This window comes from Cimex lectularius, unplaced genomic scaffold, assembly GCF_000648675.2.
Source record: "Cimex lectularius strain Harlan isolate CLEC.00 unplaced genomic scaffold, Clec_2.1 scaffold46, whole genome shotgun sequence".
NCBI lineage: Eukaryota > Metazoa > Arthropoda > Insecta > Hemiptera > Cimicidae > Cimex > Cimex lectularius.
The window spans coordinates 735,398-762,027 of record NW_019392654.1 but is presented as its reverse complement, the minus strand read 5'-3'; the positions used below and the strand labels follow the sequence as shown (position 1 = coordinate 762,027).

At 34.0% G+C, this 26,630-nt stretch overlaps 4 protein-coding genes across 8 annotated transcripts; 2 read left to right on the top strand and 2 right to left on the bottom strand.

Moving 5' to 3' along the window:
* Positions 1 to 7,502, top strand: LOC106672844 (caspase Dronc). Its single transcript, XM_014404584.2, has 9 exons — positions 1 to 231; positions 3,308 to 3,448; positions 3,509 to 3,648; positions 3,708 to 3,765; positions 3,828 to 3,998; positions 4,131 to 4,348; positions 4,409 to 4,548; positions 4,617 to 4,726; positions 6,934 to 7,502. Exons 2-9 carry the CDS (start codon positions 3,314 to 3,316, stop codon positions 7,060 to 7,062), a joined length of 1,101 nt encoding a protein of 366 aa, XP_014260070.1. The 5' UTR covers positions 1 to 231; positions 3,308 to 3,313; the 3' UTR covers positions 7,063 to 7,502.
* Positions 7,503 to 7,871: 369 nt separating this feature from the next.
* Positions 7,872 to 10,769, bottom strand: LOC106672845 (protein HGH1 homolog). 4 transcript variants are annotated; one of them, XM_024224572.1, is made up of 2 exons: positions 10,741 to 10,769; positions 7,872 to 9,140 (listed from the first exon to the last, which is right to left on the bottom strand). In XM_024224572.1, the coding sequence occupies exon 2, from the start codon at positions 9,077 to 9,079 to the stop codon at positions 7,994 to 7,996; it is 1,086 nt and encodes a 361-aa protein (XP_024080340.1). In that variant the 5' UTR covers positions 9,080 to 9,140; positions 10,741 to 10,769; the 3' UTR covers positions 7,872 to 7,993. The 4 variants fall into 4 exon arrangements, with proteins under 4 accessions (XP_024080340.1, XP_024080339.1, XP_024080338.1 ...); XM_024224571.1 differs by lacking the exon at positions 10,741 to 10,769 and adding an exon at positions 10,359 to 10,619; XM_024224570.1 differs by lacking the exon at positions 10,741 to 10,769 and adding an exon at positions 9,826 to 9,860.
* A 1,110-nt stretch (positions 10,770 to 11,879) lies between these two features.
* On the bottom strand, positions 11,880 to 19,243 carry LOC106672843 (protein Spindly). Of its 2 annotated transcripts, XM_024224596.1 has the most exons (7): positions 19,016 to 19,243; positions 15,985 to 16,164; positions 15,777 to 15,926; positions 14,414 to 14,602; positions 13,938 to 14,347; positions 12,121 to 12,281; positions 11,880 to 12,064 (listed from the first exon to the last, which is right to left on the bottom strand). In XM_024224596.1, the coding sequence occupies exons 1-7, from the start codon at positions 19,094 to 19,096 to the stop codon at positions 11,976 to 11,978; spliced, it is 1,260 nt and encodes a 419-aa protein (XP_024080364.1). In that variant the 5' UTR covers positions 19,097 to 19,243; the 3' UTR covers positions 11,880 to 11,975. The 2 variants fall into 2 exon arrangements, with proteins under 2 accessions (XP_024080364.1, XP_014260069.1); XM_014404583.2 differs by lacking the exons at positions 11,880 to 12,064; positions 12,121 to 12,281 and adding an exon at positions 12,327 to 13,444 and having other exon boundaries at positions 19,016 to 19,242.
* Positions 19,244 to 19,567: 324 nt separating this feature from the next.
* Positions 19,568 to 24,459, top strand: LOC106672918 (cyclin-dependent kinase 5 homolog). Its single transcript, XM_014404725.1, has 7 exons — positions 19,568 to 19,751; positions 22,304 to 22,392; positions 22,592 to 22,785; positions 22,849 to 22,936; positions 23,007 to 23,178; positions 23,254 to 23,625; positions 23,682 to 24,459. The coding sequence occupies exons 1-6, from the start codon at positions 19,715 to 19,717 to the stop codon at positions 23,559 to 23,561; spliced, it is 888 nt and encodes a 295-aa protein (XP_014260211.1). The 5' UTR covers positions 19,568 to 19,714; the 3' UTR covers positions 23,562 to 23,625; positions 23,682 to 24,459.
* The last annotated feature ends 2,171 nt before the right edge of the window (positions 24,460 to 26,630 follow it).

Below are 26,630 nucleotides of genomic sequence, written 5' to 3'. Positions count from 1 at the left end.
GTCTTGGCAGTTGGTGTTGGGGGAGGGCTGAGGGCTGAGGTGGGGAGCCGTTAGCACGCCGTCACCCTCACCATTCTCCCAAAAGCTCGTGTGGTTGACCTCCGAAAATGAGTCAGTCCACTTTTTTTTAGTCAACGAGGCCTTCTTCGTGTTGATATCTACGTCTGACTGTCGTCCACACGCCTTTTTAATTCCATAACTAGAATAGTCCAAAAGTGCCGATTCTTCACGGTGAGTCCTTCTGATCTTAGCTCTTTCCTGATTCTTCCAAGGACTACGAGTCCTTCAAACCAAAATACATATTCCTCTAGTATAGTTTGACTGCATAATTTTCTTTTTGTTTATTATTTATTTAACATACTTTACCTGAAGTTATTTCATGTAAATAAATTATTCTGATTTTACAACAACATCAAAATAACGTATTCTTGACGGGTTGTTGGATGTGCGACCCCTAATTGGATTGGACATTTGTCACATGATCAGTTCTGTTTATCTTTGTTCTGATCGTTTTCCCCCTTTATAAATTTTCATTTCCCGCCAAAAATGTCGATAAGCGGGAAATAGTTTTCCCCTCCTTGACATTCTGTAGTCCCGATTGAATGAAAACAGTACCAAAATCAAGGGCAGTTTTCTGTTTAAAAAATTGTTAATTTCTATCGGTTAATAACACTTGACCCTTTTTAAATAAGTAGGAGTTATATACTGATTGGGTGAACGATTTTACCCATAGTACATAATTGAAGAAAAAAACTTTCAAAAACAAGGATTCAGATGTTTCTTATGATAATTCTCTTTTGTACATACTTATGTAATTTAAAACACTTAATATTTTTACTATCTTTACTGGAGTAATAATACTAAGATTATTCAGAGATCGTGCCATTTTCGACATTTTCTTTATCGTGCCAACGTTTCGATTTTTATTGAGATCAAAACATTGGTACGATAAAGAAAACGTTTTTCTAAGACCTATGTCACACCAGACCGCATCTCACTATTTCCGAATAATCATTGACTACCGGTCATTAAACACCACACAATAATACTAAGCTTGATAGGCTCTGCACCCCCTCTGCTATCAAGTCCTTCGAGCAGACTCAGAACAAGCCCTTTGGCCAGACTGTGCTCATGCTGGGGTACTGCTGCTTGAACTTGAAAGAGAGTGCAACTTACCCTCAGCTATGAGGCCAAATCAAGGCGCCTTTTGGGTGCGATCCTTAGATGTCAGTAGAGTAGAATATATGAGCAATTTCATACCCAGATGCGACCCCTGAAAATGCGTTTTGGTGAAGCGTTAGGGAAGGCAGGGGTGACACTGGGAAACGGCTTGAGCTGGGCAACCAGCTGACTGCTCTGGTCCTTCCAGTTGTACTCATCCGAGATGATCTTGTCGTGTTAACCAATCATCTATCCCACTCTACCTTTACTGAGCTAAGTTCTTGAAACTTTGTTCGAGGTACATTACTTTTCAACTCATCTTCTAAGACTGATGAGGGTGTGTATCATGCAATTTGCACACACTTGGGGTGATTCGAGAACACCTAGACTGCATTGATTCCTTCAGCACAGATAGTGCTATCCAGCACAAGTCTTCGTTCAACCCTCTCGTCGTGCTCTTATTAGGGGCTGGAGTGTTGCAGCAAGACGATGGTTGATGACTGGTTACACATAGATCTGAAATGTAAAGAAAGGCAGCTAAAGCTGAGACGTACCAACCTCTGGACTTAACCATTGCGATCCAGCCCTCCGATGCTAAAAATGCAATAAAAAAAATGATTAAAAGAAAAGGTCAGTGTCAGTGGGCCAGATTGGCAGAGAAGCTCTCAAGTATCAAGAGCACTGTTGAGAGGTGGTCCACGGAGGTCCTGACTTATAGAAGAAGGGTCATCCTCACCCGATTAATGATATGCCAGGTGAGCTTGTCACAAGGTCACTGACTTTTGAGTCAAAGCCCATGTAGGTGTCCAGTATGCCGGAAATGTTGCTCGATGTGTCGTACTTAATTGAAGGGTGCAACTCTTTGGCTCCATAAAAAGAAAGCATAGTAATACCACATGATGATGTGAGAATTGGGCTTGAGCATGGCAGCAAGTATTTGGATCCCCCTGTTCTGTTCTTGGAAGAAACCGTTGTTTTATTGCTTGTAGTACTGATATTTTTGTGTCCTCTAGTGTGTGTTGAGAGTGAATGTATTTATTGATGTGGATGTGTAGTGTAAGTAGGCTGATGATGGAATATTGAGCCCCATTGACCCTCAAGTAGGTTAATTATAATAGGTGTAAAGGGTGGTAGAGTACTTGATATTCCTCCTTTACCCTTTAGTGATGGAGGAATACCAAGTAATTCACCACCCTAAATGATTGGTATGTAAATTAGAAAGAATATATTTAAGGGTGAGTGAGAGTGTGAATGGGCTTGGATTTCGGAACTGATTGTGTTGGGGGACATAGATGACATAGCTATTGATATCCCTGAATCCCAATGTTGGCAGCCGAACTGATAAGATTGGGGTCTGACCCCAGAATGGATGATTATTTTTGGGTTAAATTGGGTAATTTATTGTAAATTCTAAAAGCTGGGATTGCCTGTGGACTGAAACTTAACTCTGTACACGCATGTATGTGCACAGATATTAGTTTATATAAATACTATTAATAAGTATTATATTTATATTAAATATTTAATTTGGTAATTTTATATAGTAAATATTTTAATTTAATTATTCCATTTGAAATTTATGCATTACAAATGAACAGTAGTTGGATTATTTGTGTGTTAATTAATCTTTATTAAATTATTAATCTATAAAGACCTTCACAAAAAGCTAAAGCTACTTATCTTTTGTGACACCAGCTGGCTATATTTCAGTTTAAAAAGAGTAGTTTTGGTAAATACCAAACCTGAAACCAAATTTGAAAAATATTATTTGTATATGCACCATTGCCAAAATCTTTATACATACTGGGAGTTTATAATTAATATTATTGTGCATATATCTTCTTATCATATACATTTATTAGTATAAAAAATGTGCACTGTTGATACGATGGAAATTTTCTGTGCCAATTGAAATTGATTCTTTTTAAGTGACTATTTTCTGTTCTATAATCCCCTCAAATCCATTTAAAATATAAAAAGAAAAGAAAAAAAATATGTGATTCATTTAGCAAAGGAAAAAAGGTCATTGTGTTAGTTTCTCTTTATCTGTTGTCAAACACCGTTGATAAAAATAGCTGCTTTTTGATAGCCGTCTTTCATATTTTAGTTTAGAGAGTTGTTACTGATATGAATTTGTTCTTTGCAGTTCAGTATGGACCCTCAACATAGGAATATCATATTGAACAACATTGAAGCTCTTGTAGCAAACACAAAAGATTATGACAGTTTAGTTGAACACTTGCTTGACAAGCAAGTGGTTACCAGAGCCCAACTGGAGTACATCAATGTAATTTATGACTTTTATTTTACTATAACTTTCTAGATTATTAGTATTTTTTATCCACAGTTTAAAGTGCCAAAAGAAAAACGGTGCCAAGAGTTGTACACGTTGATAACAAAACGTGGCCCCCGTGCCTTTGAACAGTTGTATAATTTAGCTTATCTGTCTGGTAATTCAAATATTTCAATGATAATAAGCCCAAATAGGTAAGATTCAATTAATCACTGTAATTTATTATGGAAAATTAAAAATGGAATCATTTCAGGTCAACTAATGTAGATATTTATATGCATGGTGAAGGCATACCACTCGATTTTTCAGAGGTATTAAAATGAACTGATGAGTGATTATCAACTGCTCAAAAATAATTTTACACATTTTTTAGGAATACAAACTAAATAGTAATCCAAAAGGAATGGTTTTAATAGTCAATATTGAAAATACAAAAATCAAAGACCAACAACGACTCGGTTCTGCTTTAGATGTGACACATCTGGATGAACTTTGGACAAATTTAGGACACAAAGTTATTTATTATATTGACTTGACAAAAGAGGTATATCCTAGAAATTTGTCTTATATTTCAAAATAATAATATTTTAACAATAAATTGCTTTAAGAAAGTCCAAATGGGTAATTTGGTCTTGTTATCCAAAAACTAAAGTAAATTATTATTTTTTAATTGCAGGCATTTAAACAAGAGTTCAAACAATTTGTGAAAAATTTCAAAGGAGACTGTTTCACACTTTTCCTTATGGGCCATGGAAAGCAAGTGCAAGACAATATTACTGTTGCAATGACAGATTCAAGGGATGTAAATATCGAGTGGATAATTAAAAAGCTTTCTTCTGTGAAAGCACCTCATATCGCTGATAAGCCTAAGCTAATTTTTATCGTTTCATGCAGGTATATACACTATATACTCTAAATGTATGTAAAAAGTAAGACATTTACAAATTATTGCAGGGGTGATCTGCCTGATTATGGCATAGATATTACCAAAGCACAAGACTGGAAATATAAAAGTCTTATATCGACTGATGGAACACAGCCAAAAATCAGGCCGAGTGTTTCAAACTTGATGCTAATATATCCTTGCTCCCCAGGTACATATTACCATTATCTTTATATTTAAAACCAAAATAAAAATTAATTCTGACTGATACCTGCCCAGGTTTTGTCTCATATCGTCATAATAATTTTGGATCCTTTTTCATTCAAGAACTTGTTCATGTGTTCAAGATATTTGCAGATAAGGAATGTTTAGAGGACATGATTAAAAGGGTAAGCTTGCTTTTTGTTCTTCTCACATTTACAGTTTACAAGCTGTTTTTCAAATGTAATTTGTTTGTTACCAATCATCCTGATCTATCTACTCTTGCTGTGTTGAGGAACAACATGAATAATGTGTTCTTATTTAAATTAAATACATATGTTTGGTTAAATGAACATAGCTTTTTCTACAGTATACATTTTTATTTTTTATATCTTGCACATTTTTAACTATACAGAGATGTATTTTCCATTGTTTACATTTACTTTTTGCCATCTTTCAAGTAACATACTTATTCCTTTCGCATAAAAAATTCCCATTTTTTGGGTCCAGGAATGTTTGGACAGTTATTTAAACTTTCAAAGTTTTGGGATTTGTATTTTGGATTTATATAGGCTCAAGTCCCCATATGCATGCACATACAAACGTGCCGAGTTTAGCCTATTCACTTCTCGTAGTCCACCAGCAATTCCGGCTTTCAAATTTGAAAAATTTTGTAAAAACATAAATAAATTTTAGTCACAAGGTGAAACTTCTGGAGAGTTTGATGGGTGTGATAAAATTTCCCAATTTAGATTAGTTAATAATTGTTTGGTCCTCGACGCGACATGGGGGGGGGGCTGTTCACACACAACTTCTGTTTCTCTCTGCAGGCATTTTTGCTTTATTTGAAGGTCTAATTGGGTTAGCTGTTCACAGTACAGTTCAGTATTAACTGTCTTTGCCCTTGTGGTAAGGGGCTAGGAGGACCTGTCCCACCAAATGGACAGCGTACTATTTTCCCTGTGCATTTGTTGTTTTGGAACTGGGGGCCATTTGGCAACAAGATATTTTTTTTTGTAGACTATGTTTTTGTATGTGATCCATTTTCCATCATCAGTTTATGAAAGAATGGGTGGTAAGAGTGATGACAGAACTGAAGAGCAAATTGAAATACGATCCGCTAAATTCATTTAGCTGAGGTCATATGGGATCAATGTTAGCATACTTTCAAACAAATTCAAGTCTATGGATATCGTTTCCAATGGTTGTATGGTTGTATGGGAAACATTTAAATTCTTGGGTCTTCACAAAGGGGGCTTTTCTTCTAACCTATATCTCAATGTGTAGTTGTCAATCTCAATAGGACGTCACTGTGCGCATCATCTTAAGAACAAAAATTCCTTCTTTAAATAAAGCAAACCATTGTGGACTTGGAACATTTACAGCATTAGTATTGTTAGTTTGCCTAGTTCTGTTTTTCCAGAATTTACACATCATATCAGGTTAACCTACATATATCTAGAAATTGAGGTATGTATATAAATTCTGATCTAATCAATTTTGCCCTGCCATACTTCATTGTAAATATAAAACAATTTCAGTAGCAATAATATAAATAAAGTAGTGTTATTTTACATTTGTAAATTACAAAGGCATTCCTAAGGTCCACTGAATTTGAATATGTTTATACTTGTTAGTGTTGTTGGCTCCCCTCAGGATATATGTAAACATAAAATCTTATTTTATTTTTTAACCAGGGTATTTCATGTATGAACCCTTGAGTGCCAGTATTTTTGAAAAAATCCCATTTGTAAATATACCAAGTTTGAATTCAGACCCAGGAGTTATATTGCAGTGATGAGTGTCATCACCTTAACCATTGCTACATGCACTCCACAACATTTGTACACTACACATAGTAATGTGTGGTGTTTAGTGACTGTTACTTAATGATTAATTAGAGATGCATTGTGAGATGTGGTCTGGTGTGACGTAGGTTTCAGAAAAACATTTTCTTTTTCTTTAACGTTCGACCTTTATTGAAATCATCTTCAGGTTCTGGGATTAATGAACATTGTTTAAATTTTACAAATACATGTACAATCTGAAAAAACATGAATTTATACAATGCTAGAAAATTTTTTGAATCTAAAAATGTGTAAAATTTACACAATGTTTATTATCGCAGGCCCTGAAGATGATCTCAATAAAGATCGAAACGTTGGCACGATAAAGAAAATGTTTTAATAAACCTACATCACACCAGACTGCATCTCACGACCTCCAAATAATCACTACACATAGTATGTAAATTAATAAAAAAGGAAAAAGTTTGTTTTAAACATATTTTAATTATTTATTAAATTATTTTAAACTTTTTTTTGAGAGCAGCAATTGTATATATTGATTTGTTTAATTGTATTTACAATAATTGTTGTAAAACGTTTTGTTTTAGGTGGATAGAAACCTAATGAACCATTCAATCACTTTTAAAAAAGGATTTCAAACTGTAAATGTTAATACCATCGGATTCAACAAAAAGCTCTTTCTCAAGGAGAGAAGAAACCCTAACAATAATTTGTAAATTGATTTATAATTTTTTTCTCTTTTTCATTAAATAATAGTGTCAATAATTAAAGACAAACATCTCAGGTCATGAATAGGTTTGTAAATAACTTATGCTATTTTTACAATTTGGTGTAATATCCGATCATCTAAGGCTGTTAGCTAATTTTAATATTATTTTGTAAGATATGTTTATATATCATACCAACTAAATATACTTATGTGCAATAATGAACTTATTTATGATAAAATTATATAATTTTATATAATTAGATAGAATTTTTATTTATTCATATACTTTGTGTTAAGGCATTGCAAATTTATTCTCAATTTTATAATTTCCTTAACCAAGTAGCCATTTTGAAATAATACAACTTTGGAATCAGTTACCAAAGCATGTAATCAAAGTCATTGTTTAAATACTATCCATTTGAATTAATTAAAATGTAATGAAAATTGCCATTTTTATTATCTAGTTGTACCAATATCTAAAAATGTTTTTATATACTCAAGGCTTCAATACCAATAAGGTTGCAGCCTTTATTTTTAAAATAAATAAATTAAATATTTTTGTAATATTTTATTGCTAAATTAAGTTTCCAACAAAGATAAAGTTAATAGTGAGTGTGTGGTGATTAGTGATCGTTAATCAATAATCATTCAGAAATTGTATTAGTCTGTCAAAGGCCCAAGGTCACACTTGTTGCTTTGTTTAGCTACTAAAACACATTCATTTCAGCTTTGTGCCATCTTCAAAGACAACAAAAACCACTGTTTAACGTGTACTATATTTTTTTGGTTGAAACAATATACTTACAAAAATCAATATCCAATTAATAACAAAAAATATATATTTACATAAGTTGGAAAATACAAATATGTATTGCTTTATACAACTTTGCCTTGCCAAAATTGGCAATGGAGTGAATCGAATGAAAAAAGTCCATAAATTAATCACCAGTGATGAAATCTCTGTCCCACTTTTCAAATTTATTCTTGAGATCATCAGGTACTTCAACACTTTTAAGATCATTGACACCGATTTCCTCTTCTGTCCTGATGAGAATGTCAATGACATTTTCAACTGCAAGTAGATTAACCCTGTCTTTTTCCCATTTATGGTATTCCCTGAGAATCAGGTACGTATTGCGATCGCGGACGAAAATCCTGCAGGGTTTGGTACTGCAGAGGAGAAGTAACGAGCGGAGTAAAAGATTGCGCACATGCGGATCTGCTTCACGCCGCTTGTCTTCTGGGAGGTACTGCAATTCCAGAGGCATTTTGTCGTATTCTTCCTCGTCAAACTCTTCAGGCCCAGCTAACGGAAGGAGGAGAACCGGCAGTATGTCAAAAGGGGCTTCCAAGAGCGTCATATGACTCTTCGTGTCAAACAGGCAATTGTATAATGCAGAGGCGATTCCACTCCTTTCGACCAGCGTAACCCCGCTGTGCAAGACCGGCAACACTCTCTGCAGCTGTCCGTTAACAGGATCGACAAGAAAATTTTGGAATTCGACGCATTGTGTCAGGTTCCCGAAGGCTTGGGCTAAAAACTCCAGCCTCTGACCACTGCTGTTGTAAGACTTGTCAGAAATCGCACCGATCAAGACACTCAACCCATGATCGCTAATGATCATTCTGCCGACTTTAACAGCTAAATTTTCTTGCCTGGTCACATTCGAAAGGATTTTGCAAGCTCGGTCGGCCAACATGGAATTCCTTTCAAGTGAAAATTTCAATATCTTCTTCAAATGGTTCAAACTCTCGACCACTTTATTACATCCGAGTTCTGAACTCGTGATGTTTATTATAGAATCTAAGGCCAATTGGCCGGTACTGTTGTTGTTTTTGGCCGCCACCTCTAACAGGTCGTTGATTATCACATCGTCCTTTGTAAGCTGGCTGCAATCGTCCTTTCCACTCATGAGGAGGACGTATTTGAGAACCATCTCCTTCAACCCAACGTCGCCACCCCTCAGCACGTTGGAGACAACGTCAATCGGCAGGTTGAGTTTCTCGATTTCCTCAGCCGACATCTCAAAAACGAAACTTTCTATCCGATTCAAGAATAAAACAGGGCTCGATTGGCTTTTACACCTAAAACATACATTCAGAAACTTGCTTAGGCATTACACATAACGGCGTAAACTAAAGACTAAAAGTAAACATGGCAATTGTACAACAGCACTGTTACCTGTCGAAAAGTAAGGCACGTGACTGTATTACTCAATGATTTAGTTGAACAGCCAATAATTGTATTAAGTTTAACAGTTAACACTCACAAGACGGATGTATGGAAGACAATATAATTTTTTAAATCTTTTGTAAATTACATCAATTAATATTAAGTTATTATCGTAAGATAGTTATTTACTATTTGTATAAATGATATATCTCAGTGTTTATCTCATTGCAAATTTCAGCTTTTTGCTTGCATTGCAAAATTTTATAGACATAAGAACTGCAACGGACTGCAATAAAGTACAATGTGATATTAATGAACTAGTCAACTGGTGTAATAATAACAATATGTACCTTAATAGTAGTAAATGTCAAGTAATGCGTTTCCACAGAAACGTAAATCCAATCGTCTGTGATTATTATATATCTAATGTAAGATTAAGGCTGTGAGTTCCATTAAGTATTTAGGGATTTTATTTTATAAAACCCTCTCCTTCAAGGAACGTATAGAGTTAATTATTAACAAAGCTTTAAAACTCATTGGATTCATAAAAAGAAATAATCAGAATTTAAAAATATAAATTGTATTAAAATGCTATACATCTCATTAGTCAGGTCCATTCTTGAGTTCAATTTAACAACTGGTCACCATACTATAAGATATATATTGATAAAACTGAAAGAGTTCAAAACAAATGTTTAAGATACCTTGCCTATAAAATAAAAATAAATTTAGAAATTGTTACATACAATAATCTAAGAGATATGGTTGCTCTAGAATCTCTGAAATGTAGAGATATAAATGATGCTGAGCACCAATTATGAGAATGTGTCATTTTGTAAATTCTTTGCAAGTGGACCTATTTTCCAACTCAATTCATGTGTTTAAGAAAAAGCTGCATAAGCAAGTATGTAATAATATATCATGATGTACAAATGTATGTTGTGATTGGTATGCCGTAAATAAAGATTATTATTATATTAAGAGTATGATATTTTAGGAAGTTGTTACTTCCATCTCGATCATGCTGTTAACAATACAACAGTCAGAACTGTCCAATTCTAAGCTTTGTGAAGATTACATTTGTTTTTATATAAATAAGCCAAAATCTCCATATGTATGTACATATTTACCCAAGTAGAGTTGAGCCTTCTCACAGACCACAAGCAATTTCAGCTTTTGTACTTTACAGCTATTTACCGGCGGACCTCTATAATCACCCACCTTGGATGATGGCAGTCCAACTATCGTTATTTACTTATTCTACATACTTCAAAATTCGTGGTTTTTCTTTCTCTTGTTCTAAATTAATGTCCTCTCATTTCTCAGTTCATAAACAAATACCTAATAACAAGAGGAGTGTCTGCAAGACCATACACAGGCCCCGAACTTATATTTGGGATAACAAAAACAAATACAGAATCCTCCATCGTAGAGTCCAAATAGAACAAAAGGAGAAGTGGATAAACTCTAACGGTGCTAGACACAGTAAACTTAAGTTAAAATAACCCTCACCAAGCTGGCAAACTCACTGCTGCACTAAGAGAGGGCTAGACTCAGAGGAGTGATAGTACTATTAACCGGTTGCTGGCATCTGAGAAAACATTTACACAACATGGGCATATATAATGATGATCCCATTTGCAGATTGTGCGATGAGGAGGAAATAGTCACTCATATCATCTTTGAATGCGAAGTAATGGCGAGGAATCGATGAGACTTTTGGTGGTGTGGGAGCTGATGAAGGAGCAAGCCATCCTATCCAAGAAGGAGTCTATTTGCTTGAGACATAGGGCACTGTGCAGCACCTCCAATGGCCTGATCGGTGGAACGCCTCTACAGCCTTGTGGGACCAATGCAATATTGGGAATAATGTCGGTGAGATTGGCAGATTTGGCTCCAAAGATGAAAGCTGTTGGGAAGACACTTCTCTTGGTTTTCTACTCCCAATCAGAAAGGATGAGAGTGTTGACAGGAATCTGAGACTGGACTAACTCTAGTCATTGCCAAAAATGGATAAATACGAGCTCAGAAGATAAGATCACATTATCATAATCCTTCATTATAAATCCATTATCTATCTCAAAACCATAATCTAATACGATAAACATGATATTGGGGTATAAGATCACAACAAATAATCACAATACTTCATTATATAGCATCATCTAACATAAAGGTATATGAACCATACCGTAAAATGGTTCTTCCTAACTTTTTATTACTACTAACCACTTGAAATAAAAAGTTAGAAAAAAATATTTTTTGGTATGGTTCATGATATAGCTTTGTGCTAGATGATGATGCTATATAATGAAGGATTGTGATTATCTGAGATCTTATTCCCCGATATCATAATAAATAATTTAATTAACTGCGTTCGTTTGTTGATGCATACATTAATGTAAATTCTACGAATTAATGTAAAACTTTTACCTAAATTCAAAACCTTATTGATATTAGAATTAGAACCAAATGACAAAACTTTAAACCATGCCACCAGCCTGATGGATTAAAAGTTGTAAATTATAAAGTGAAATGAACACCTAACAAAATGTGTGGTGATTAGTGACCGTTAATCGATTTCTAAATAAATACCTAACAAAATTTTTATTTGAACTAGGAGAGTGAAAAAAATCTGAGCAACAGAAAAATTATTTTATAAATACAGTATAAAAAATATTATATTTTACAGTGAGCTTGACAAAACACTAATAGGTATAAAACATAAATAAATAATACTTCGTGTTTTATTTTATAGGATCCTCAGCAAAGCGAACTGTCTTGTTACTTTTTTCTGTCTGCACAGGCTTTGTTAATTTTATCTCCTTTTCTTTACCTAAAATAATAACAAATACATTTTTGTTCAAATAAGCAATGTTTTTGTCCACTTACTTTCTAATTGTATGTGCAGCTCTTTCAGCTCAGCAGCTAGATCTGAAATATCCTGACTCAACGCCTTAGACTCTGCCTCCAGGCGGAAAACTGTGCAACTAAGATCGTACAGCTCACTTGAAACAGCACGGAACTGTTCATCTGCCAACAGTGCCTTCCGGCTTAAAATATTATGTTTAATTAATCTTTATAAAACACTGAGTTAAGCCTGAACATTTTCAAATATCGGTCAAAGTCCTATTAAGCAAATATGATCAGAACATTGGTGTACATTAAACTGTAAACATGATGGCTCGCCAACCCAATAGAAAACAAAGGAACATTTTCCATAGGGTCATCAACCAGATGAGCTTTGTACTCTCTGTAGGACAATTGGCAAACAACCAGAGGGCTGTGTAATGGAAGCTTCGTAGAATTGTAAGGTGTTGGTTGCAAGGATGGCCAGGTATGACCAACCCATGCAACATTGTTGATCTTCAGGTGCAACAGATTTACTTCGCTTACCCTCCACCCTTAATTGGGGAACCAATATTTTTATATTGGTTTATATTATATGGAGAATGATTGAATCCACGATATACAGACAGACTGAGAGTAAGAAGAGTGAAGACACCCAGTTGAGACACTAAGGAGAGTCAAGGGCTGAGACTAGTTAAGAGTCGACTGACAAAGAGCAACCTACTACAAGGAGAGTCGATAGTCGAGGAATGACCTAACAGCAGAGGTAAGGGAAAACTAGGATAGGCTGAAGGATGTGGGGACTGATTAGCGAGTGTCATTTGAGCTAAGTTCGTTTTGTGAATAAGCTCACCTAGGGTAGCTCTAGGGAGTTAAGGCTAACTTGTATATAACCAATTTGTTCCATATCAATATTCCGACAATCCAGTCAAGTAACAATAAATGTATATGAAGATTAACTCTTTGGTTGAGGACCGCAGTAGCCAAGTGGTTAAGGCGACAAACTCACTAGTAGATACCGTGGTCGTGGGTTCAATCCTCAGTGTTGCCTCTGGACTTTTTTTTCTGACGTCTAAGGGGACCGGTGGCCGCAATTGAAATAAATTGACAGGGCACGTATGAATGGAAGGTCTGGGGAGAATGGTTCTCAGCAACCCTGGATTTGGCCCCCAACCCCCTTCAAAAATGAGTTCCTTTGATGGAAGAACACTGGCACACTGGGGGCTCAATTCACACACGAGATCCAAAAAGTCGAGTCAGGAATAAAGTACTAGACTCTGCCTCTAGGCAGAAAACTGTGCAGCTAAGATCGTACAGCTCACTTGAAACAGCACGGAACTGTTCATCTGCCAACAGTGCCTTCCGGCTTAAAATATTATGTTTAATTAATAAGCTGTACTGCTGCTGTGCTCAGGGTTAACCTACATTGTTTTTCTAATTATGTTATATTTGTAAAAAATTAATTTTTCTGGAATGAAAATACAAAAGCAAATAAAGAACAGCTGATGTGCTGGAACCTATAAACATATTTCAAGTTAAATTATTATTTTTATTTAATCTGTTAGCTAAATTTGTACAGTGTTTAGTGACCGTTAGCCAATGGTTATTCGATCGGAGATCGTGATGTGTGGTCTGGTGTTCTTAGGTTTTAGAAAATCATTTTCTTTATCATGCCAACGTTTCGATCTTTATTAAGATCATCTTCAGGACTCAAAGTGTTTGTTTTCTGCGTAGATGTGTCATTTTTGTGAGTCGCGCTGAGAGCGCCCAACATACATGTACATGTGTTGTACATATTGTTCAACTTAATTGTATAATTGTATGAATAAAAAAAGTTAGTTATACAGCAATCTTCTCACCTCTCTATGTCAATAAAAGTCTGCATCCACTTAAGGTTTTCCTCTCTTCCTTCAAATACCAAGTCTGGTGTGTACGGCCGACGGTCAAGTTCAGTAATTGACACTTCTAATGCGTTTATCTCATCCTTATGTTTTGAAATAGCACCTTCAACAGAGACTCGGCCTAAGCAGATTTTAGGTTGCAAATTGGAGTTCTTGATCTTAAGATCAGTTATTATAGAATTCTGTTGCTGTATTAATTTTTTAAGCTTATTGTATTTATTCTCGAGTATGGTACGCTTGCGTTCCATGATGGATGTGTAATCCTCCACTTCAGCAAAGAGTGAGTTGCCTCGGTGGATGTCACCAACTGGACCTGCCTTGAGACTTGCTAGTTCCGACGAGAGAGATAAGTTACTACTCCGTAAATCCTAGCAATAAGAATCTTTTAGTCTCCAATTGAATGTTTTAGTCTCCAATTAATTGCTCAATTCTACCTGTAAACTTTGTAAAATAGTACTCAGCTCGATTTTATTCTCTTCATAATGTGATTTAATCTGGTTTATTTCAGATGTCTTCTCTTCAATCTGGCCTTTCAAATTTTTCAATTCCTCTTTCATTTCAACCAAAACTATTATTTTTTCCTCTCTACTCACAAGTTCAACTTTTAATTTGTCATTTTCAATCTAAAGAAAAAATATATTTTAGGTATATAGTTATTATAATAAACAAAACTTTGAACAACACGAAAAAAAAAACTACAAGCAATGGTCTGAGGCTCTGGGCTACTAAATATTTTAGACCTATTATTTTGGAAGGTAATTCAAAATCTTTGGGGATTATGACTATTTTTGTTAAAGAGATAAAATTAGGGTTGAAAATAGATGGTGTCCGAGTGGATTGAGGTCACGATAGCTCAAGTAATAGAGCAGCGGCGTATCAAGCTGAAGATCGTGGGTTCGAATCCTGCTTGTGCCGTTGACTTTTTTATATCAACTAAAAACCTTAATTAATTGGAATATATTAATTGGTCAAGTTGACCACGAAATTAGTGAATTGTTGAAAATAGAGATAAAATTAGAAGAATTCAATGACGATTTAATTTATAAAAAAAGATCTGACAATATTACAGTCATTGCCTTGCGAGTTGAAGTACTAATTAGATACCCAACATTGCCAACATGGATAGTAAAAGTTGTTAAAAGAACTTAATAACAAACACACTAAACTATGGGAAGAAAATTTAGAAGACTTAAGTTTGACTCCAAATAACTTATCATTCCAACTGCACAGCTAGTCGACCTCATATAATGTGGGCCAGTGATAGTAAATTTAGACAAAAATGATGAGGAAACTAGTCCACTTGAATTTCAAAGGCAACATGTTATTGTATAGCAGGAACGACAGGTTCATAAATCAAATATTCAAATCATCAATTCTGAAGTACAATGTGTCCTTGCAAAACCCAAAATTATCAATTTATCTGCCAACTCAGCACAGAATGCAACTGTTTTTTTTTTGTCAAAGAATGAATTTAAAGATGTAATTAATTTCATTAAAAATATTTCCTATCAGTAGAATATGTAAGAAAGCCCCTTACAATAAAATTCAATATTATTTCTGCACCAACGAAGTAAGTTTACTTTTGCTTAAATTTTAACAAATGTGTTAACCTTTTGTATTGTGGGCATTCAACAGAAATTCCAAATTATGACTTACAACATCTTACTCCACTCAAATCCAATTAGGACAGGAAAATCCACCTGCAGATAAATTCTTGGTAACATAGAAGAAGTTTTCTTTGATTAAGAAAGTGATTTTCATATAATTAACATGAATTCTGTAAAAAAATTAAATTACTTTTGTCTTTTCGATATCATTTTTCAGTTCATCAATGTTGAAAATTTCTTCGCGTTTCAGCTTCAGTAAAGCGATTTTCTTTGTGTAGCCGTCTATCAAAGTTTTCTCTAACTCCACTTCTTCATCTAATTGCGTTTGTAGACAGGCCACCTGCAATTTATGATATGTATATTAAATAAGGCAATCAATTGCAAAGAAATAGACTCGCCTCATCCTTCAAAGCTTGAATTTCCTTATTTTCGTTCTTCCGCCCATCTTGAAAGTCAGTTTGTGCTTGCTTTCTTCTCAATTCCTTCTCCAAGAACTCAATTTCATCTTGTAGCTCCAGGATGAGGATGTCCTCTACTTTCTTCGCCTTCTTTGTCTCATACAGATCTTGTTTTAATTCCTTGTAAGCAAAAAATCAATAAATTTCAAAATGTACCAATTCAATTAGACATTTTATATATAAAATATAAATATAATAAAATATATAATAGAAAAAATACAATAGAAAATATTCAACAAATAGAAAGTACTTTTATAAAATTGAAGAAGTAATATAAAATTAAAATATAATAATTTATGAATTTAACGATCAAATTGTGTTGATAAAAGTAACAATCATAACAATAACAAAAAAAAATCAATATCACATAATACAATAAAATACTTGAATGTAAATAGGAATATAAGGAATATGTAATGACTGGAATCAAGGAAAGGAAGGAGTGAGTGATTAGAGAATAGATTTTAAAGAATTTCTGAACTGGCTGATTAAATTAAGTTGTTTAAAAAAAAGACAATATTATTATGGATTTTGTTTCCAAATCTGTGCATTCTATTGATAGGAGAATGGTGCAGGTGGTAAAGGAAAGGAGAACAGGATCGGGCTCGTTAATGGGGATGCAGAAATTCATTAGTTGAAGTAACTCAGGCGGTCTGTCTTGTTGTTAAGAAGTTTATATAAAAATAGAGTGACAAATGTAGTACGCACCGGGATTCAAGGAAAATTAAACTTAGTTGCTGCTGCAGGATATCAATGGGAACATGATAATAACAGAATAATATACCCATTTTGCTCCAGCCTTTTAACCTAAGGAATTTGTGCCGAATTAGTTCTAATAATTTAGCAGTTATTGTAGTGTGGGGCCAGATTAGTGACATATGAATAATAACAATAAATTGTTTGCTATAGGCTAGTAGGTGGTGATTAAAGGAGGTCGAAGTGATAGGTCTTTGATAATTTTTACTCTACTTAATAAGTATTATATATGGAGTAAGGGAAGGATAGAGTAGATTCAAGTCTGCTAAAATAGATGATGTTGCATTTGTTAATGTTGAGTGTCATATAGTTGTTCATGTACCACTTTCCAGGTTAATTAGTTTGGATTGTGAATAAACGTAGTTAGATTCAGAATGGGTTCTATGAAATATTTTGAGGTCATCTGCGAATGGGAGAAAGTGTGTGCCAATAGCAGATGCAATATCATTAATGAAGATGTTAAATAAAAAAGGGCCTAGGTGAGATCCCTGGTGGACTCAGAGGATGCAAGAAAAGGAAAGAATGGTGGGATTTTAATTTAACAAATTGTTTTCTATAAATCTACAATCTTGGAATCAGAATTATAATGACACCATGTTAATTTCTATTTTACACATTTATAACTATAAGTACACTGTTGGACAAAATTAACGAAAAATTAAAATTATTGAGTAAAGAAAAAATAAACAGAAAATTCAAAAACAAATAAAAATGTAAAAAAAATCCCCCTTTAATACCGAGTATTTTCACAAAACACCTTTGCATTCCCTGCAAAAGATTTTTGGTAATATCCTGAGTAATTCTTTCCCATTTGTCAAGAACTGCCATTTCCGATTGTTCTACGATGTTAGGATCTGTGTGTGTTCAAAACTGGACTTCGAGCTGGCCCCACCAAGTACTCAATTCCAACCTCATTCAAGTTGCATTAGCAACTTTAGCAAGAACCTCTCACCGATGTGGAGGCAAATAGTACTATATGTTCTTTGATTATGCTTTGTTTATTAAGTTAAATATCTTCCTTCCACAACAACTAATTCAGTGTCCAAGGAAATGCCACCCCACAACATCAACGACCCACCATGGAATGTCACTTGAGGAACCATACAGCGTACCTCTCTCCTGAGTTCTCCATATGATATTACACCCATCTAAAAATTTGAGGCCAACTCTCACCACATCTGTAAAGAGACTCATCCTCAAACATACACTGTCCAATTCCAATGTTTGCGTGCGAACTGAAGCCTGGCCATTATCTGAGCGAGGTCCACGAGCCAGGTGCCAGGCTCTGAGGTTATTTTTATTGAGCTAACCAACAAACAAATCTATCGTCTCTCTCGTCTGTAGACGTAGGTCGATCCTGTCCTGGCCATCTAGTATGAATCCCTGTTTCTTTAAAGCTCTATTATGACCCTGACACTATCATACTCCTTCAAATGTCTCATTGGAACCATTGAAAAAGGTTTAATATCAAATGAAATCAAAGAAGGAAAAAGAAGCGATCTGGCATAGCAGAATGGAAGGGCATAATACTAATTTTTGTACAAATGTAATTGTAATCAGTACAAAAGTAAAATTTACAGTTTATTTTGACTATGATAGCTGCTAATTACCGGTAACTAACATAGAATAATAATGGACATAATGTTAAACTAAATAAATTAAGTGGCACATTAAATTTGTCCATCAGTATATTTTCATCGCTTCATGTCTTTTCACATGCAAAGGACTTTTAGCATTTCTCACTTGAAAAACATGAGTTGTTAAAAATGTTCACTCCGTCATACATCTATCTGTTAAAATGAGTTCCATACCACATAAAATTGATAAGGTCACAGTATCGCTGAAATATAACATTATGAATGGCATTTTTTTGGGTCGTCTTTGATAGACATCCTGGACAGTGTAGCTTTGCCTGTCGGTCATGCATTTCAGCATGTTGCTACCTTCAGTTAATTTTCGAACTGTTCTAACAAGCACAAGCACTAAAAAAACGTCTAACAGGCAAAGCTAACATGACCATGGTGAACGTAAATTATCTACTTACTCACGCTTATATTAAAGTACTATAAAGCGTGCGTGCTTTCATTGTCAAATCATAAATGAAAATATGAATTTTGTATTAGTAAAAAGTAAAAAAAGAAGGAAATTTTATGTCATTTGGATAACGTTTTCGGAATGACATCGAATATGCAATATAGTAAAAAAAAATCCTCACTTCTTCTAGAGCTTTGAGGCGGTCCAACTCTGCCTGGGCCTCTTCCAAGTGCCTAAAGCTCGGGGTTTTATCAGGGCCCATCACCTAACTTAATTTTTAAAGTCCGTCCCTTCAAGTTCAAACGGATGAGGATCGTTGGGAGCTTTTTTTAACGGCCAAGTGGTCATTCGGCTAATCTCGCAAAAGCGCAAACATCGATTAATAAACCTTATCGCCCGACCCGTACCTTAAAAAAATATCAATTAAATAACATGTAACATAAATACTAATTATTATTTTACTTATTTTATATACAAAAACACTTTTAATCGATAAATAAATATTGTATCAATGTTCTTTCTTTGTTGTGTTTTCTTAAAAATAGAAATTAAATCTCCACGAAAAGCAAATTTAGCAGCCTGATTGTAGAAAACGTTATTTTTGTCCAATTCTGAGTTCCTGTTTTAAAATTTTTCTAAATGTTTTGGAAAAAAATTGAAATTAAATTTTTTTAAAAATCTCAGGATTTTTTTCTAATGTATGTAACGTTATAGGGTCGATTGCGATCTATCGAACGGTGATTTGATAATTGAACATTTTAATTTTAACCTCCTCATCCGCGTTTTCATTTTTGTTTATGTTTTCCCGTGACTGTTAAAACATGGATAATTTCCGATTAATTTAAATAGTTTGAGTCTGTCGCCTTCAAAAAAGACGAACATGCAGAAATATGAGAAATTAGAGAAAATAGGTGAAGGTAAGGCACACAAATTTGTAATTACACTGATGGTCAAATTTAACGAACCACTCAATTCATTTAGTTCAAAATTAAATCCATTCTCTTTCTATATTAGTTACAGGTAATTAGGAGCTATCATAGTCAAAATAAACACTAAATAATGCCTTGTTTATTTTTGTACTGATCAACCCCATTTTCATAAAAAGTAGCATTATGCCCTTCCATTCTGCTTCGCATAAAGATGGCTATTAGTTAATCTTTTTCCTTTGTTGTTTCCATTTAATTTTATTCTTATTCTTAAACTTTTTCAATGGTTCCAGTCAGTAAATGAGTGAGTATGACAGTGCCAGAGTCATAAAATGATTATAGGTAGGGTACAGCCAGCACAAAGTCACCGGGAGGCTGAGTGTAAATCACTCTCCAATAGGAAGTGTTCTTCAACACTTCAGAGAAACAGGGCTTCACACTAGAAGGAGACAATAGATTCATCCGTCATCAGGCTCTACGAAACTGCAGCATTACGGGGAACAAGATAAGAAATCTGATGACAAGTCTGAAATGTTTCAATTTTCTCCAGGATGGTAAGAAGAAGGCTCAATGAAAGTACCCTCATGGCCTTGCACCCGGCTCATGGACCTCTTTTTACCACAGCTAAGCAAAGGGCCAGGCTTCAATTTGCATGGGAACATGTGAATCGGACATTGAAAGATTGGAGACCAGTTCTCTGTAAAGATGAGTTGAGAGTTGGCATCAAATCTTCAATTTGTTTATTAGTTTTGTCAGGTGTTTTTCGTTTTTTTTACTTTACTTTTGTTTTTCTTAAAGCAGAAATTTTATTTACAATTATATACATTATATAGAGTGGTTTAATGGAGTTTCTGTCTAGTGGCACTCCAGCTGGTTAAGTGATAACAACATTTTTATTATTTATATGATATTATTTTCTGTTGGGGGAAAAATATAGATTACAATTGTAGCTATCATGGCAAAGTTATAAGAGAGCGTTCGTTTTTGTCCTGTGCATGTACGTGATGCCCAAACAATAATTCCCAATGTGATAGCATATTGTAATGGTACTAGCTTTGCGTTGCTTAAATAATGTAACGGCCACATCTCTCATGTATTCTAGCACCAACATGTCGTATTTAACAATTCCGATATGTGTGTTTTATTGGAGCGAGTATGTCACAAACCTCAGAAACTTGTTCTGCAACCCGGGTATGTGAGACATCAGGAGGGGCATGCATACAGGAGCATCGGCCTGACCACCTCGTTGTACAGTAGTTTATATGGCACAGACTGGACTGGTGACAGAGCAGAGAGAAAAGTATGTGGATAGCCGCTTTGCCCTTGATTACTAACCTTGATGGGGAGTAAAAGTGAGTTTAAGGTCCCCAAGATCTTTGCTATTGCCCCTGTTTTATTATGATTAATTTTAATTAATAACTTCCTATGCATTGCATTCATTGGCTAATTTGTTCAATATTGTGTCAATCCTCCAAAAAGAGTAGAAATCATCAGTGAAAAGATCCATTTTTACATTCTTAGGGCGATGTGCTTGATTAAAATATACAAGGAACAGGATAGAGCCTCGAAGAACAGCAGCAACAATGTTTATCGGTTGGAAATGGTTAATTAAAAGAAAAGTTGTAATTGTCTGGATAAGAGATAGAAGTGGAATATTTATATTATGCAGAGAAGGAAGTTATATTCTATAATCCTGCTGGCTATACCATTATGCCAAACATTGTCAAAGGCCTTTTGGACATCTGTCAATACCCATCTTTTATCTTCTTCTTTCCTATCTTGACTAGATGCCTTGGCCTGAAACCAAACTGCTCCAGAATAATGATGCTGTAAAGTCATTATTAATCATGTTCATTTCTGCTTCAGATACATGAAGAGTCTCCTTAATTTACATTTTTCCCTATATTTCCTTAAGTTTTTTTAGAAAGAGAGTAAGAGAAGTATTTCTGTTGGCAATGTTCAGAAATGTATTCAGTTATATATTGTATTGTTTAAGTATGTTGAGGCTGTGACGTGATCTGCATAATTGTCTCCCATCACCCGGTAGCATGCTCCTGATGTCTTTTTCACTAATAGGTCCAGGTAACAGCATATTTAATAGACAAATCCTGCAGATCAAGCAATATCCTAATGTATATTGTAGTTGTAAAACATGGTCGTCGAATACAATTTAACCAATTGTAGGCATTTTTACGGGACCGAGCGGTTAGGATAGCTGATTTATGTTTGCCAAACTAGCAGTATTTGGTTTGAATCCTGGCACAGCCTATGATTTTTTAATTGAGAATAGCGTGAAAAAAGTATTGTAAGGTAGTTGGCCCTCGTTCATGACACCCTGCGTGTATTACAGGGTAGTTGGATGTGAAGCCCTCCTGTATAACAGGAATTACTTTACTTATAGGAATTTTTAACTAGCCCTTTTACCATGCACAAATATTTACTAAAAATGAAAATTCATCCTTAATTTTAATTTTAATACTTTATTTATATAATTTTTTAAATCAAATATGGTTTATGTAGTGTATATATTGTTTTCTTTTGAGGAACCTATGGAACGGTGTTCAAAGCCAAAAATCGTGAGACGCTTGAGATTGTTGCATTGAAGCGAGTCCGCCTTGATGATGATGATGAGGTAATTATACTCATCACAATGCAATTTGTAGATAAGCAAATTTCAATATCTTATAATTTTATTATGGACTTAACAGCAATAAATCCTGTTTCCCACTCGCAAAACAAAAACACATTGTAGATTGATAAAAAAAATTTGATTACTTCAAACACCATGATTATTGATTATAAAAATCAATTAAATATTTTTTTCCCACTAGGGGGTCCCTTCATCCGCATTGAGAGAAATTTGTTTACTGAAGGAGCTGAAGCACAAGAATATTGTAAGGCTTTATGATGTATTGCACAGTGACAAGAAGCTGACCCTTGTATTTGAACACTGTGATCAAGACTTGAAGAAGTATTTTGATAGCCTCAATGGTGAAATTGATCTAGATGTTGTCAAATCGTTTATGTCAGTGGAAAAATTTAAGAAAACAGAGGAAAAAAAACTTTTTCTAACCTTTTACACTTTTAGGTACCAACTATTAAGGGGATTAGCATTTTGTCACAGCCACAATGTACTCCACAGGGACCTCAAACCACAAAATTTACTGATAAACAAAGTAATCATGAAAAAAGTTGAAAATTATATTGTTTAAATTAAAAAAAAGTCAATCCTAATCAAACTTTTAGAATGGGGAGTTGAAATTAGCGGATTTTGGATTAGCAAGGGCGTTTGGGATCCCAGTAAAGTGTTACTCAGCTGAAGTAGTCACCCTTTGGTATCGACCTCCAGATGTGCTTTTCGGTGCCAAACTTTACACAACCTCCATTGACATGTGGTCAGCTGGTTGTATATTTGCAGGTATAAAAATTCTATACTTGAAAATTGAGTTAAGTTAATTAGAATTATTTAAATAGAAAACTTTCCATTTAATAGAGTTAGCCAATGCTGGCCGGCCTTTATTTCCCGGATCGGACATCGATGACCAGTTAAACCGGATATTCAGACTGCTCGGTACACCGACAGAGAAAGCTTGGCCATCGATCACACATCTCCCTGACTACAAGCCACACCCAATATACCACCCAAACATGAGTTTTGCACAGGTTGTTCCCAAACTGAATTCAAAAGGACGGGATCTGCTCCAGCGGTTGCTCGTATGCAATCCGACACAGAGACTCGGTGCTGAGGATGCCATGTCACACAGCTACTTTCTCGACATGAGTCTCAAGCTGCAACAGTGACAGCAAATTGAGTCTAACCTCTTAATGATGGATTTCCCACTTGTCGGACTCTCATAAAATTAAGGTAACTTCTTAATACTGTATGGGATTTAAAAACTATATAATTTTATATGATTCAAGGTAAATTGTTTGTGGCATTTATGTCAAGAGGACAGTCAACTTCTTAGACAGCTTTCCAAGTCCATGCACTTACCTTAAAACTTAATGTCAAGTTAAAATGGATGCCCCCTGAGTAAGATTTATCTTTTAATTTTAATTGAAAGATTATTATTCTGTACAAATTAATTTTGTAAGTATACTTTTTATAAACTATTTATTTTCTTAAATTTACATTGCCTAATTTTTACCATTTTAAAGCTCCCATTCTTGTATATGCAAGTAGTTTATGTGTATTTGTGAGTGAATATTGAAAATAAAAGTATGTATATTTACACTTATAGAATTTTAGTTTGGAAGAAAGATTTTGGATAATGTCCATCCTGATTTTGTGGAACTCCATAATAGATGGTACGAAATAATTGACTTTTCCACAATAGATATTAATTAAGTCAGACCCTTTATGGTGTAGTATAGACCATCTTCAATAACTAAAAAGCAAAATTGGTACAAATTATACACTATTATATACAAGCTAATAATAGTTTTGGTGTATTCTTTATTATTAACCTGCCTGCAATTAGTATATAATTTGTACCAATTTTATTTAATAATAATAATTACTTAATGAAGATGGTCTATATTAGACCAAAATGCGTTGTAACAACACTTTCGGCCATAGACTACCTGCATCCCAACCCATTCTGACTGGTTGGCCTGACCTAGCTCCATGGGCGTCCATCAGTACAACTGTCTTTACAATGTTTCAATAGCGTTAAATAAATTTTTACAAATTGGCAAATGTTTACTTTTCTGTGTAGAAAAATAATATCCTATGTTCAAAATCAGTACAATAAGATAAAAGGTATGTGTGTAGGTGCTTAAATTAAAATTCTACATAGTAATAATTCCATTATATTTAGTAGTCTATTGACCAAATTACTTCTTTCAATTAATTAATCTTTTTCATTTCAACCAAAACCTTACATACAGAGATTAATTAATTGAAAGATAGTGATAATTTTTTTATTTAGCGCTTAAAACATAATTTTCTTATATTTATACTATAAAAATATTACCATAGACAATTAAAAATAATATAAACAACCTAACAAATTAAAAAAGTTGGGTGTGTGGTCTAGAGCACACGGTGGAAGTGAAAACTTAAATTAGGGTAAATTAACAATACGAAATACAATTTTTGTTCTTTATTTTGTATAATCACAATGTAATTACGTTGAAAATGTATACAATTATGATTGTGTAGGAATTTGATTGTGCTCTGACTGATTTTCGTTGTTATCAGACTCTAGAAACGAAACTATTGGTTTATGGTAACTGAAATATGAGACAAATACTTTTGATTGAAATGAATTTCCTAAATATCTCACAAAAACTCCGTNTCTCCCTCTCTCTCTCTCTCTCTCTCTCTCTCTCTCTCTCTCTCTCTCTCCTCTCTCGCCGCTTGCTCTACTGACTGTCTCTCTCACGCTTAGTCGACTTGAGCCGATTCTACCCGAATGAGCATTACATCTTCGAGCGTGACGGCTCAGTCTCATTCAATACTCACAAAAAAAGTGCTGAGCGCGCCTAAAGAAGTTTTCACTTCAATTAACGATTATGAATAGGACCATCCTAATAAAACTCATATTGCTAAAAAAAAATAACATGCAGAAAATAAAATAAAAATAAACAAAATAATAAATATAACAGGATAAAACAAATAACATTAAAATATGTGTTATAAAACATACAGTTTAATAAAACTAGATTTGTAAAATATAAATTTTTTTTTTTTGCCTTCCTACTTTAGTATTGGCCAAAATATTTATATAATATGAAATAATAAGCTAATAGTATAAAGTTAATGGAATGAACAAATATATTATATGCACATACAGCACGACCTATATATGATTGAACAAAAATGTTAAAATTAGGAATATCAAAGAAATATTATATATTTTTCATATATATGTATAAAATCAATTAATATTAATGTATAAATTAATTGAAGAAAAATAAATTAAAATTTTTGGTAGTTACTAACTGTTGATATAGTTTTAGTCTTATGAGCATCATCTTGCTCTTCATGGTCATCTTTGTGTAACTCAGTAATGAGTTCAAAATCATCATCAGATTCTAACATAGCACAAATTTCTTGATCGGCCATATTTTTCAAATCTTATACCACTTTACATTTTTTTTAGCTCCTTTCTTCTGTAAAAAAAGTTTTTTCTTTCTAAAAAAAGCAAAGGACATCAAGAAGAACCTAGAAATGATAAAACCCACTTTCTAATAAAATTAGATTAAATATTTAAAATAACTAAAAGTTTAAAAACCATAACTTACGTAAACAGAATAAATCAGTTATTTAAAAAAAAAGTATTTACCATGCTATATTATTTTTCTATATTTTTTACATACATGATTATAAATGTATGATTTGCCACAAATGAAAATTATGGCAACAATTGTTTATTCCCAAGATATAACTTACCTTATTTTTAACAATCTGTGAAGTAATGACTTGTCGAACTCCGCACTAAAATGAAGCACAGGTCGAAAGCAGGTACTGAAATAGACCTAAGTGTAGAAAATGCCGGGAATTCATAAAAACCCGGATCCACCACGACCAGACAAAAAGAAAGATAGGGCCAGCACTAACTGGTGGCCGCAGGGTCCTTGGTCTTACACTAACAAGCGCCAAGTGGCGCCCATCGAGTTGATAGTGTTAATAAATGATTGTTGTGGAAAAGACATTTTATTTCCTACTCATCACCTTGTATTCTATCGGGAGACTGTAATTCTTGTCCCCTAATTATTTATTTATCTATCTTGGTTATTTTCTATTATAAATATAAGAAAAAAAATTAATTTGAAGAACTATAATATGCAACTGTAATTAGAAAAAGCTACAAAAAATATTAAATGACGTTTTATGAGTATTTAGATACCTAAAAGGAATATAAT

Excerpts from the sequence above, each read along its gene's own strand:
- LOC106672918 (XM_014404725.1), top strand. The coding sequence starts at position 19,715 with ATGCAGAAATATGAGAAATTAGAGAAAATAGGTGAAG. Across the intron at positions 19,752-22,303 it reads ATTAGAGAAAATAGGTGAAG|GAACCTATGGAACGGTGTTC; the intron begins GTAAGGCACACA and ends TTTTCTTTTGAG. Across the intron at positions 23,179-23,253 it reads AGCTGGTTGTATATTTGCAG|AGTTAGCCAATGCTGGCCGG; the intron begins GTATAAAAATTC and ends TCCATTTAATAG.
- LOC106672843 (XM_024224596.1), bottom strand. The coding sequence starts at position 19,096 with ATGGGCCCTGATAAAACCCCGAGCTTTAGGCACTTGGAAGAGGCCCAG. Across the intron at positions 14,348-14,413 it reads CTATTTTACAAAGTTTACAG|GATTTACGGAGTAGTAACTT; the intron begins GTAGAATTGAGC and ends TCTTATTGCTAG. Across the intron at positions 12,065-12,120 it reads GCTGCACATACAATTAGAAA|GTAAAGAAAAGGAGATAAAA; the intron begins GTAAGTGGACAA and ends TTATTATTTTAG.
- LOC106672844 (XM_014404584.2), top strand. The coding sequence starts at position 3,314 with ATGGACCCTCAACATAGGAATATCATATTGAACAACATTGAAGCTCTT. Across the intron at positions 3,449-3,508 it reads CCCAACTGGAGTACATCAAT|TTTAAAGTGCCAAAAGAAAA; the intron begins GTAATTTATGAC and ends TTTTATCCACAG. Across the intron at positions 3,766-3,827 it reads TACCACTCGATTTTTCAGAG|GAATACAAACTAAATAGTAA; the intron begins GTATTAAAATGA and ends CACATTTTTTAG.
- LOC106672845 (XM_024224570.1), bottom strand. The coding sequence starts at position 9,845 with ATGGACCTGACTAATGAGAT. Across the intron at positions 9,141-9,825 it reads ATGGACCTGACTAATGAGAT|GTGTAAAAGCCAATCGAGCC; the intron begins GTATAGCATTTT and ends TGTATGTTTTAG.